This window comes from Carassius carassius, chromosome 22 (assembly GCF_963082965.1).
Source record: "Carassius carassius chromosome 22, fCarCar2.1, whole genome shotgun sequence".
Classification (NCBI taxonomy): Eukaryota; Metazoa; Chordata; class Actinopteri; order Cypriniformes; family Cyprinidae; genus Carassius; species Carassius carassius.
In genome coordinates this window covers 18,015,502-18,029,263 of record NC_081776.1, presented here as the reverse complement: position 1 = coordinate 18,029,263, position 13,762 = coordinate 18,015,502, and the positions used below count along the sequence as shown (strand labels likewise).

General features: G+C 36.1%; 1 protein-coding gene across 1 annotated transcript in view; it reads right to left on the bottom strand.

The window, feature by feature from the left end:
• Positions 1 to 6,964: 6,964 nt before the first annotated feature.
• The window catches only part of LOC132099087 (proton myo-inositol cotransporter-like), a 99,815-nt gene continuing 93,017 nt past the window's right edge, over positions 6,965 to 13,762 (bottom strand). The window contains exons 7-10 of the mRNA XM_059505528.1: positions 9,109 to 9,234; positions 8,633 to 8,751; positions 8,090 to 8,242; positions 6,965 to 7,615 (exon numbers count right to left, since the gene is read on the bottom strand). Of these exons, the coding sequence (XP_059361511.1) occupies positions 7,389 to 7,615; positions 8,090 to 8,242; positions 8,633 to 8,751; positions 9,109 to 9,234 (625 nt within the window). The 3' untranslated portion in view covers positions 6,965 to 7,388. The remainder of the gene's footprint in view (positions 7,616 to 8,089; positions 8,243 to 8,632; positions 8,752 to 9,108; positions 9,235 to 13,762) is intronic.

Here is a 13,762-nt window from a genome sequence, read left to right as displayed (position 1 = left end):
AAATGTACATTTCAAAGCGGAGATGTCAAATTTTTTTTTTTAAATAAAATCATTACGTTTAAATATGTATAAAATAGCATTATCTTGACAAACCAGGAACAGGTATGAAAAACAAAGACGACAATAAAACTGAGTGAGTGCTTTTCTCTCCAAAGGAACTGTTAGAGAATGTCCCCAGTCTTTTTACTAGCTACACATTCTTAATAATATATTTGAACAATAATTTTTATTGTAAATACAAAAATAAATATAAATAAATAACTACAGTTTAGTTTGCATTTAGTTGCATGAATTGGTAGGGATTTAACTGGGGTTACAGGTGGTTTAGTTTTTTTAGTGTTATTTTTATCTGAAACCTCTGCTTTAATTCTTTTTTCCAATGCAAGGCATTTTATTTTCAAACACAAAGGATGAAAAGTAAGTCTAATAATATGGACTCATCCAAAGGACACAGCCCTGACAATATGGATCTGACAACCAGATTGCATCAAAGAAAGCGCAAACAGGTACAGTGATGGTGCACTTATAAATAAATACAATGCAAACGTTATTTTATGGCCTTGAAAAAAAACTGATTTGTAAAGTCATATGTTATCCTTTGTCTCCTAGACAAACCAGAAAAAAACTTCTGACTGGTGTAAAAAGAACCTTAAAAGCTTTGAAAGAGCCAATGAGTTACCAATAAGCCCTTGCACACCTTCAAACCTGAGCCTAGTTACCAGTCAGCAACAATACAGGTATGTTTCAGTAAGTTTGTGGTATTCCTTCTATATTTTAAATTTAATTCAGCTACAGAAATTGAGTGTTTGTTTCAACAGTATTGAAACCGCAACCATCCTCAACATCTGCTGGCTCCTCACAAACAATCCAACCAAACCCACACCACACATACCCTCTTCCCTGCCAACTCTGGGAAATCCTAACAATATGAAAAATACTCCTCAGGTTTATTTATTTAAAATCAACAACTTTTGCAACACACCCAAGTAACCCAAATTGTCACAGTATATGTCTCTTTTCAGTTTGTGTCATTCTCTCAACCAACAAAGCTGGCTAATCCATGGCCAGATGAAGCTCCCATGCAAGATGTGTCACACAATAGCTCAGTGGCTGGAAATCAGTTTGAGAGCACAGTACCAAAGTGAGCACAATAATATATGTAAAGTATATTCAGGTGCAATATGCCAATAAAAAAAGAACAGACACAGGAAAGTGCATTTATCACAATCTGTTGTAGCCCAGAGAAAGGAGACTATTCTGAGACCTCTGTTTTATATCCATTTAACCCTTTAAAAAACTGTGAACAACTGGAGGAGCCACTGTTCATAGATTTTAAGGACTTGGATAATAAAGGAAACTAAAATGACTAGATATTAAAGTGACTGTGCTGAACAATGAGACAATATTTTAAATTGGATAATGTATAAAAATAGAAATGAAAAAAAAAATCCATAGAAAAAGTCACAAGTTTGTGAAACGCTTAAAAATTATTCAAGTGTTAAAAAATTTAAATAAAACATTATTTGTGTAAATGAGGATTTTAAGAAAAAACTAACAAACAAAAAAAAAATATATATATAATACAATATATTAAGAAAAAAAAAACACTAAATGAGCAATATTTGAATTTGCCAGTTTCTTAAATAGAACACTTTATTTACTTTATGAGAAAAATGCTCTTTCAAACACTTTTTAACATATCTAGCATATTACAGTGTATGTGTCCAGTGTTTGTTGATTAATTTCTTACAGTGTTCGCGTCAATTAATTCTTCTGACAGGTCACAAAACATGGACAGTGATGGCCACCGCTCAACACAGGTATATGAAAAAAATAAGCTTGTGCGCTCTCTGAAGTCTCAAAAATTAAACACCCACACAAAATCGGTGAAATTTCTTACAAACTTGCAATTAATTGTAAATAAATACTACCCCCTTGTGGTTTAAAGCAACATGCCACTTGGTTTGTGTTTTAAACAAATTGAATGCATTGACATTCAACACATGCAAGTTCTCTGGTTGTTATTTGTAAAGTATCAGTTTAACGGTGCTCACTCAGAACCACAAGTTGTATGATGTTTCAGCAGGTTCTGATGGTAGTAGTGTCTTTGTGCATGTTGGTAAATCTCCAAGAGGAGTTCATCTCAGCTCAGATGACGTAAAACAAAAACTGTCCTGTAATTTGAATAATCCTAATCACCATGATAATGAAATTGCTTTCTGTAATCTCTCCTAGTCTACAGTGCGTGAAAACTGAACACATTTAACATAATGAAAATGCTTGGCTTTGTTCTTAAAAGTATCTCAATGGATACATAATTTACTTCATTGTGAATTGTCTTAATTGTGGTTTTCAAAGTGAGGTAAAATCCAGAGTTTCAGACACTTAGAAACAAGTTAATTATACACAAAACCACAAGGAAAATCAGTTTATTTTTTCTCACCTGCAGACAGAAACGCAGAGGCGTGATGGGAATCTCCCAATAACTTTGACACAAACAGGGACACAAACAGGAGCTGTTTCTCACCGAGATGTTTCAATTCAGTGCTCACTTATTCATCACAGCAACTCTGTCCCTTTCCCCACTGCTGACCAGAAAACCTGCGTCTTTACCACAAGGTGGCAGTGCTTTAATTTTAATCATCAGTTATTCAATCCAACTAGCCATACTAGAACAGGAAATATGCCCTCAGGGGCATCAGCGATGAATCAGCTGGTACAGAGACATTCAAAATCACAAATAGGCCTATCCTTCTGCAAACTGCATAGTAAGAAGAGCATGAAAAGAGATCTGACGTCAATTTTGAGACATTCTTTCTGCAAAGCCCCAGGTATAAATAACTAACCCATTGTGAAACCTCACAGAACAAATATTTCTGATCAAAATGGATCATCTTAAAGGAATAGTTCACCTAAAAATGAACACTATCATTATTTTCACACCTTCGCGTGTCTTCCCAAACTTGCATTTACTGTTCTTTTCAATACAAACACTGATAAAATGAGTGCAAACAACTCATGTACCATAAGTCTTCTGAAGCTTAACAATGGATTTGAGTAGAAATCACACTTGTGTATATTTCAGCATGGGACATTGTTCAAAATTAGTATTTGTTATCACTGACTATGATGCAGAGCATCTTGATGCTAGCAAATATGTAGTTTGGGTCCAGTAACAGTTAATTAATACTTGATTTCATTAAGGACATAATAAATGGATCAAAATTGTCCCAGAATGTTTCCCCCTGTTAAAGGTGAGCTATTCACACTTCATGTGATGATTCTTAAGTTTGAATATACTGGTTTAAAATCAGAAATAGTATGTTTATGTCCTTTGATTACTCCAGAACAGAAAAAAAAACAGCAAAGGTGGGAAAGCAGGGTGAAAATAGAAAAGTGTGAATACCCTCAGTTGGGAAGTGTGACGCGAAACCCTGTCAAGGACATCAGGCGTGCAGGAGATAAAGAAATGAAGAACCTCACAGCAGAGAAAGGTGTGAACTGGGTCTCTACGGAGGGGGCGGGGGGATTTCAAGAAATTGCTAACGTTGAAGCAGAGAAAGGATTAGACCGTTAGACTGAATTTCTGAATTAGACAAAATTACATAAAAAAATTTAAAAAATAATGGATTGTTAGCTCAGTTCAGATTTGTTGAATGTGGGATTGAAAACCTGAATCTTGAAAACAATACTGTGTTATATATATCTTTATTATTACCTCCAAGTACATATTCAAGTTTTCAAAGTTCATATATTTAGTTTTTATAGAATATAAATCTAGCAAAACATATACAGCAACAGTAATCAAATACTGTACAACACAACATTTGTTTTCCATCAACCGTATAAACACTGCGTTTTGTTCCACATACAAAAAATAAATAAATAAATGAATAAAAATTACATCCATACACTTAAAACAGATGTGTTAATTGGTAATAACACAAACGACTGTCCATGTTGGAGTACCTCCCAAGTACAAACTAAAATCCAAATTCGTCTGGTACACATGAAACCACTCAATAAACCTCTTAATGACATCATACATGTTGACTCAAACTCACTGACTTTTCTCATGGCTCTATTCAGACTCTAGTGGAAGCAAGTTTTTTTTTTTTTTTTAGAGATACAATTGGTGTCTTGAAGGAATAGTAAAACCAAAAATGTATGTGTTGTCCTTTATGGTGATTGGCTTCCCCTAGTTACTGTATACTATCATTATATGTAAATGAGAAGCTTGAATATCCTTTAAAACCTCTCCTTTTATGTTCCACAGAGTAAAAAAATCATTCAGGTTTGGAATGATTCGATGGTGAGTAAATGATGACTGAGGTCCATTTGTGGGTGAACTATTCCTTTAAAATCAAAATTGATATATTGCCAAACATTTAATTTGTGCTTTTCTCAACCAAATTAAGTTTTAGCCAATGGAAAATGTAAAATGTCAAATTACACATAAGCATGTCTATAAATAATACATACAATACATAAGGCCTGATGTGCACAATTATTTATCACTGAACAACTTTAAACAGGAACTTGAGTGGACATTGTAGGAGCCATCAACTTGGTTTTGATAAAGCTACAACCACAACAATTTTCAGGTTTTCAGGTTTGGGACATCTTGATGTGTATTTTTCTGTTTGTATACATACAAAGTAGCACAACAGAATATTGGATATTACAATGTACTTGTCAAAATGGTTATCCTACACTTTTCCATGGACAAGACCAATGCAGTGACATTTGTACACTAGGCAATAAGGAAGACAAATTGAAATTATATATATATAAAAAAATAAAAATAAAATGTAAACATTTAAATTACATTTAAAAGCAAATTATAAAATGTGTCTTAACAACACAATAATGACAAAAGCTGTCAAAACATAAGTGCAAATTATGAAATATTTTTTAAGGCCGCACTACACTATCACAGGGAACTGTAGAAAGCTACATGACATTTTGTGTCAATAATCTTTAACTCTAAAAACATGAAGGTTCAGATTACAAAATAAACTACTGTACTTCAAAAACTAGACAGTGAAAGGAAGATCACATACAACCCGAATTCCGGAAAAGTTGGGACGTTTTTTAAATTTTAATAAAATGAAAACTACAAGACTTTCAAATCACATGAGCCAATATTTTATTCACAATAGAACATAGATAACATAGCAAATGTTTAAACTGAGAAAGTTTACAATTTTATGCACAAAATGAGCTCATTTCAATTTTGATTTCTGCTACAGGTCTCAAAATAGTTGGGACGGGGCATGTTTACCATGGTGTAGCATCTCCTTTTCTTTTCAAAACAGTTTGAAGACGTCTGGACATTGAGGCTAATGAGTTGCTGGAGTTTTGCTGTTGAAGTTTGGTCCCATTCTTGCCTTATATAGATTTCCAGCTGCTGAAGAGTTCGTGGTCGTCTTTGACGTATTTTTCGTTTAATGATGCGCCAAATGTTCTCTATAGGTGAAAGATCTGGACTGCAGGCAGGCCAGGTTAGCACCCGGACTCTTCTACGACGAAGCCATGCTGTTGTTATAGCTGCAGTATGTGGTTTTGCATTGTCCTGCTGAAATAAACAAGGCCTTCCCTGAAATAGACGTTGTTTGGAGGGAAGCATATGTTGCTCTAAAACCTTTATATACCTTTCAGCATTCACAGAGCCTTCCAAAACATGCAAGCTGCCCATACCGTATGCACTTATGCACCCCCATACCATCAGAGATGCTGGCTTTTGAACTGAACGCTGATAACATGCTGGAAGGTCTCCCTCCTCTTTAGCCCGGAGGACACGGCGTCCGTGATTTCCAACAAGAATGTCAAATTTGGACTCGTCTGACCATAAAACACTATTCCACTTTGAAATAGTCCATTTTAAATGAGCCTTGGCCCACAGGACACGACGGCGCTTCTGGACCATGTTCACATATGGCTTCCTTTTTGCATGATAGAGCTTTAGTTGGCATCTGCTGATGGCACGGCGGATTGTGTTTACCGACAGTGGTTTCTGAAAGTATTCCTGGGCCCATTTAGTAATGTCATTGACACAATCATGCCGATGAGTGATGCAGTGTCGTCTGAGAGCCCGAAGACCACGGGCATCCAATAAAGGTCTCCGGCCTTGTCCCTTACGCACAGAGATTTCTCCAGTTTCTCTGAATCTTTTGATGATGTTATGCACTGTAGATGATGAGATTTGCAAAGCCTTTGCAATTTGACGTTGAGGAACATTGTTTTTAAAGTTTTCCACAATTTTTTTACGCAGTCTTTCACAGATTGGAGAGCCTCTGCCCATCTTTACTTCTGAGAGACTCTGCTTCTCTAAGACAAAGCTTTTATAGCTAATCATGTTACAGACCTGATATCAATTAACTTAATTAATCACTAGATGTTCTCCCAGCTGAATCTTTTCAAAACTGCTTGCTTTTTTAGCCATTTGTTGCCCCCGTGCCAACTTTTTTGAGACCTGTAGCAGGCATTAAATTTTAAATGAGCTAATTAAGTGGATAAAAGTGTAAAATTTCTCAGTTTAAACATTTGCTATATTATCTATGTTCTATTGTGAATAAAATATTGGCTCATGTGATTTGAAATTCCTTTAGTTTTCATTTTATTAAAATATAATTTTATTAGAATCTATGAGAATAATAAAAAAAAAAAAATGCACAGACAAATCCAAATTAAACCCTGCTGCTCGTAAAGACACAAAATGATCAGTCAAAACGACTGAACACCTGTGACAGTGCGATTTGTAGTTGTAGAGAAAAGCCACACATGTGTATCAGTAAATTTGAAGTCACAGAGAGTTGCAAACCTGTAGACTTTTTTTTTCTCTCCCACAAACACAACACAACAATTACACCTTCTCAAATTCTTCATTGCATGTGCAAAAATTCTGTTCTACAAATCACAAATTAAGAAACTTGTACGCTCACATTTTTGAACATTAGAGTAGGTGTGTCAAAACTTTTAACTGCTAACGTAGCTTATATTTTTCTTTGTGTGTATAAGTGTTATTTTCAAATATAAAATTTGCGTTGAGTTCACACTTAGACACTTAGAAAAAAATTATATCCTTCTGCATATGTATTACTGAATTTACAGCTAATATCTAATTTTACATAAATAAGCAGAGGATATTCATCTGACAGTGAAGGAATGAGCCAGTAGATCTGCATGTACTGTGACTCAAAAACATACTAACAATATTATAAAGGCTGACCTGGCACTGCACGTTTTTTTTTTAGCTCTACAACCCTGTTCTTGGTGAAGAGAGACTCAACCTGACTGTTACAGTGGGCGGACCTGACGTCAGGGTTGAATGAGGCTCAGTCCATACCTTATTATCCCCGTTTACCAACCCAGAGGTTTCACACAAGTTATTCGATATCTGACGCGTCATTGTCCGACAGGTGGTAGTTCGACCCTTTAACCCGGATGTATTCCACCTGCCGATCCTCATCAGAATCCGAGATCCCGCATGAGCAGAGCCGGTTTTCAAACAAAGACTCAATCTCTTCTAGCCGCCGTCCCTTAGTCTCAGGCAGGCAGCCATAAATGAAAAATAAACCAGTTAGAGCCAAACTGGAATACAGGAAAAATACACCTGGAAAATGACAAAGAGATATTGGTTAATAAATGTGAATAATTTAAATAATAACAATACTATACAAGACAAAAATATATGATTTTGTTCTACCCGCCTTGTCAGAATTGTAGTAGCTATGCCATCATTTTCAATGGCCTCAACATATATATTTTTTTTATTAATTCAGATTCCAAATCTTTATTATTTTCCTTACCTTACATATATAATATAACTAACATTTAAAAGATGCAAAAACATACTCTTTTCAGAAACATGTGCTGCTGAATCATGAACAGCAAATCCAGTTGATTAAGAATATTAATTTGCACATGTTGACTTTCAGAGGAAATTAATAGTGAGTCATAGACATAATTAGTTCTACAATGCCTTTATGCTTAGTATACTCTTGATGTTGAGAGATCAAATACCGTATTGATGCTGTCAAAAAGGTCATGTTCATGACTGCTGTTGCTCCACTAATTAATGCATTACCATAGTAAGTCAGGTACTGGGCCATGTGGAGGAACGTTAGAGACACCAGGACATTGAAGGTCCAGTTCACCCCAGCTGAACAAGCATTGCCTGTGCTTCTGGCCCAAAGAGGGTAGATTTCAGAATTAACTGTCCATGGCATCGGTCCCATTCCTGTCAAGAGGTGAACGTGTTTTAAATTACATTAATGCATTGTTACACATATAATTCCTTCAGAGCAACCTGTTGTTTTATGTCTTGCTGAATGGCATAATGGTGATGGATGGCAGGTGCCTTCTAGTACTGCAGTGTTATATATTTTTTAACAATAATAATAAAAAAATAATAAAAACCCTGGCTTGTAATGTAATGTAAATTTGCTTTATTGCTGCAAAATAAATAGTAGTAGTAGTAGTAGTAGTATATAATAATAATAATGTGAATTACTCACAAACTGAAAATGGAACTGATCATCATGAAAATCCTCTGGTTCAGATAATTGTTTTTTCCAAAACTAAAATAAATGTATGCTGAATTAATTGCAAACAGTCATGCTCATATTACCTGGGGCAAAACATGCGAGATAGAGCACTAGTCCCAGGAGCACAACCCATGAATAAGATGTTGGGCAAAAATTATAAGCCCATATACCACTATCTGGCAGATGTGTGGAGTTGAAGCACCTGAAATAAACACACAATGAATTGTACAATGAATTGTATAAGTTATAGGAATAATTATCAAAATGTTTAAATATTTCATTTTTCAAAAATTTTAAATAAAATAAAAAGCATAGCAGGTTCAAACAAATGCAATATTATACAGTAATGACACAATAAACAAATTAAAATGTTTTAGAAAAAAAAAAACAAAGAAGGGAAAATATATATTTTGTAAAGGAACACATTTTATTTTAGATTTTACATCTGGTGAGAATTGGATAACATTGTTATGTACTTAATGAATAAAAACACATAATATGCTCAAACATACACAGACGAGCTCAAGTACTTGCACACACAGAGTCTCTGGTGACTCACTTGCCCCATGCTGCTCTCTCAGTGGAGGCCGGATTGACAGGCACACAGGAGGAGTCAAACACAACAGTGCTGTTTTCCTGATAACAGTACCCACAACTAGGGTCCAACATACAGGGCTCGCATGACCTGAAACACAAAGTAATGTAAGAGCCAGACAATTTACTTAAAAACTAAAACCCAACCAACTGATCTTGAATTCGTCTCATCTGAAGTCAACATAAATCAAAATGGACCCTATATACTGTACTGTCTTAATGCCACAGTATATCTTAGTTTGGACTAAGTTTTCCATTTTCCTGAAGGTTGTGTTTGGGCTGTTGCTCTGTATTTGGATTTTTGGAAATTACTTTGTGGATTTGTGGATTTGTAGATTTGTGGGCCCCATTTTAATTATCTAAGTGCATGGTCTAAAGCGTAGGGTGCTGGTGCACTCAGGGCCTGTCCGAATCCACTGTTGCTAGTTTAATGACGGAAAAATGGTTGGCGTGCCCAGGTGCATGGTCTATATGGCTTGTCCCTATTAGTGATGTCCGATTCGTGAACGAATTTTTCAATTTAACCGGTTCTTCTTAGTGAACCGGTTGAACCAGTTCACCAAATCGAACTGAATTGTTTGAAACGGTTCGCATCTCCAATAAGCATTAATCCACAAATTACTTAAACTGTTAACCTTTTTAACGTGACTGACACTCCCTCTGAGTCAGAATAAACCAATATCCTGGAGTAATTCATTTACTCAAACAGTACACTGACTGAACTGCTGTGAAGACCGAACTGAATATGAACACCGAGCCGAGCCAGATGACGAACGAACACGCCCACTGCTGGAGCAGTTCTCGTTCTCGAGTCAAGAACCGGTTGCATCGGTTTTCGGATCACCAGTACACTGAACCGAGAATCGTTTCTAAACCGAGGGCTTGAATGAAGGGCATTTAATAACAAATACATCGCAATGGATTATGTATAGTAAGTGGATCATGGTTTCTGCGCTGATGACACCTAATTTATTTACTTTATATCTTCAAGTCTTAAATCCTTGTATGCACATTATTGCTGTTACCGTATTTGGGTGCATTGTTGCAAAACTTAATTGTAAACGTTTCATGATTATGAGGTTTTTAACTGACTAAAGTTGATTACTGACTTTATATATTTGATAGATGCGCTTGCACCATGGCGGGTTTGCTATTTATATGGCAGAATGTAATTTTTAATTTTTTAAAATGTTTGTGTGCTGCTTTGCATCCCTGTGTTTTTAATAAGCAAAGTGTATGGGTGTTGTGCACCCACCTATATGTGTATATTACTATCGTTCTCTCTAAATAACAAAGAAAAAAATATTACGCCAGACTTTAGACCAGGTTTGAGTTGGTCTATGGCGCAGTCTATTTTCAGTTCCTCAAAAAACAAACGCGCCAACAATACGCCTGAACACACCTCTTTTTTAGACCAGCATGCACATGGGCGCGCAAAAGGATTTGCTATTTAAACAATGCGGCACAGGCCGGGAAAATGTGAACTGCATCAGGCTAAATCTAGCAAAAACTCTTGCACGCTTGGTGTATGATAGGGCCCTTTGACTCTTCATCTTCTTCACCGTGTATATTTACACAACACAGGCTACAAAAGTGTAGCACGTGGAGATCTGTGCAACCCTCCAAAGATATTCCTCCCCAGAGCATCACTGGCCCACTGCCAAAACATGTTGCAGGTAGCATAATGTTTCTCACAACATCTGCAGACCCTTTCATATCAGTCACATGTGCTCAGTGTGAACCTGCTGTCATTCATAAAGACAATAAGGGCAGACCTACAAATTCATGTGTTCTCTGTTAAATGCCAATCAAGATGCACGGTGCTGGGCTATGAGCATAGGTCACACTGGACGTCAGGCCCTCATGCCATCCTCATGGAGTCTGTTTCTGACAGTTTGGTCAGATGCATGCACAACAGTATCCTGCTGGAGGTCATTCTGTAGGGCTCTGGTAGTGCTCCTCCTGTTCCTCCTTGCACAAAGAAGCAGACATTAGTCCTACTGCAGGGTTGTTGCCCTTCTACGATCCTGTCCAGCTTTCCTTGTGTAACGGCCTGTCTCTCGGTATATGCTCTTGAAACTGTACAGGTTTACACACCAAACTTCCTAGTGATGGCACGTATGGATGTGCCATCCTGGAGGAGTTGGACTACCTGAGCCAAATCAGAGCTGCAAAACAATGACCATTTTGGGGTTGTCTTCTTGTTGCCTCCTTAGTGCACGTATTGTCACTTTCATTTGAACCAAAGCAGGTAAAACTGATTTAAAATCACTTATGGTTCCTAACTGGACAGATTGATATCCCTAAATTTTAATTGATGGTGTTATGCTGTGATAATTAAGTGTTTCCTTAACTTTTGGAGCAGTTAATTCTAAAAATTTTAAAATGAAGGATTTTTGTTTAATTTCGATCATTATTCCAATGATGGAAAAATCTTCATTGCCACATAGTCCTTCAGAAATCATTCTAATATGATCATACACAACTGCTTATTTATGTTAACTTTAAATTGCATGAATGACTTGCTTAGAGATATGCAAGAAAATTATTCCCATTAATATATATATCAACACATATTCAATATTCATCTCTAGAAGGCTTCTCAATGGGTCTTGTGTGGCAGTTACAGTGAGTCCATTAAACACTGTATTCCATTATGTAAGTTATGAGGACAGGGCTTTTGAGAGTCGGTCTGTAAACAAATTGGTTTGCTGCTGTGATGACAGTGCAGCTATTCCGCATCCATTAGCAGGAAAATAAACATGCTTTGTTTTTGGCGGTGTGTATGGTGACCTGGATGACAGTGTAAGAGTAAATTAGGATGGAGAGAAAGGCCATACTCGGTCAGTCTCAGGGGGGCGGGGGTGTCATTGTTATGAGGTTACACTTCAGACACTCTATTACTGTGACATTTAGGAACAACAAGCAGCTTGGACCCTCTAACACACGCAGTTATTTCTGCAGCGTACACACCAACAGAGTCTAACATAAAATTGATTTTCACTCAAGTTGGAGAGCAGTAAGTTGTTTGTTGACTGAAGCAAGAAGAACCTTTTAGAGGCGGTATAATTGCATGTGTTGATATAGACACTAGTATAACAATAGTCCTCCACTGGACTCAACTTCAACTAGACATAGATTAAACTCAACCTGAAATGGCATATGCAAACCATTTTACTTCTAGAAAGTGACATATTAATGAGTTAAATAATTAAAATGGTAACAGTATTTTTTTAATTAATTTACATTCCTTTACATATAACTTTACATTTCAACAAAATTGCTTCACTGCTATTAAAATCTTTTTTTCTACCAAATTAAAGTCATGTGGGGTGACCAGAATTGTGCTGCAACCAATGTGCAAAAAACATAAAAATGAAAACATAAAACAGACCCTCACAACTATATGTCAAGGTCAACAAATGACAGATTTTACCTTTACATTACAAGGCTAGGTTAGTTCAGGTTGTACAATATCATGTGTTGAGACTGTCCAAAAATGCATTTCATATATAATTCATAAAATACATTAATATTAAGAATTATATAGGACTACTCACTTCTTGAAACTGGCACTTTTAAAGAGAATTTTAATTATTGTTTTTTTTTTTTTTTTTTTTTTTTTTTAACCAGAACAAGGAGCTGTTTATATGTATACATATTGGGGGTCCCTAGATTGGCTTAGAGTATTTGGTGTGTCTGGGTCTGTAAAACGTTAAAACCTTTGTTTGACAACATTTAGTCTCGGGTGCTTCTATCAGGGAACCTAGGTCCATGATAGGTTCTTCTCTTTTCTGCTAAGAATTTTAAGAGTCTCAATATCTTCAGCAAAGATGAAAGATGTCGATGACATTGCCCCTGAAATCCACCTTTGGACAATGGTACTAGCAGGTGGTGCTGATGATTTGGATGATGTGGAGACTGATAGTATTCAGTAGTGATTCAGTACCAATTGAATTCCACAGTGTTTATATAACCTCTTAGCTGTCCATGTGCATCTCATTTTCAGGCATCTCCCATAGAGGCTTGATATTCACTTTAGTCTGGTATGAATCCCCCAGATCACTATAGCAGCAGTTCTCAAACTTTTCCTTGCTAGGACCTACCTAGAGAGGTATAATATAGGTATAATCCTTCACTTCTAGACATTTTAGAGTGAAACATGAATTTGAACACCTTTTTATACTATTATACTATTGCTATTAGTTAAAGTTATACCAACAGACTTTTGAGATATTTACAATATATTTACAATATATTTACAAATATTTTCAATATTTGTAAATGAACGCACCACCATTTTAACACTTTCCACAACCAACTTATTTGTACTCCCATTCACAGTTTGAAAAGTGCTGCAAATACTCTTTGTAATCCACTCTACTTAAGAGTTGTCACCTCTTCAAAATTTCTCTTTTGTTTTCCACAGGACAAAAAGTAATATGGTATGTCACGATAATGAATAAATGATGATCATTTTAATTTTGGGGCGATCTATCCCTTTAACTTCCTTGGTCAACCAACCTCCGCAGAAAAACCATGCTGATCAAGAGACTCCATCAATTGGCTAACAGATGAAGTCTTGCACATATAGGAACTGATGCATGATCTGGGGGACT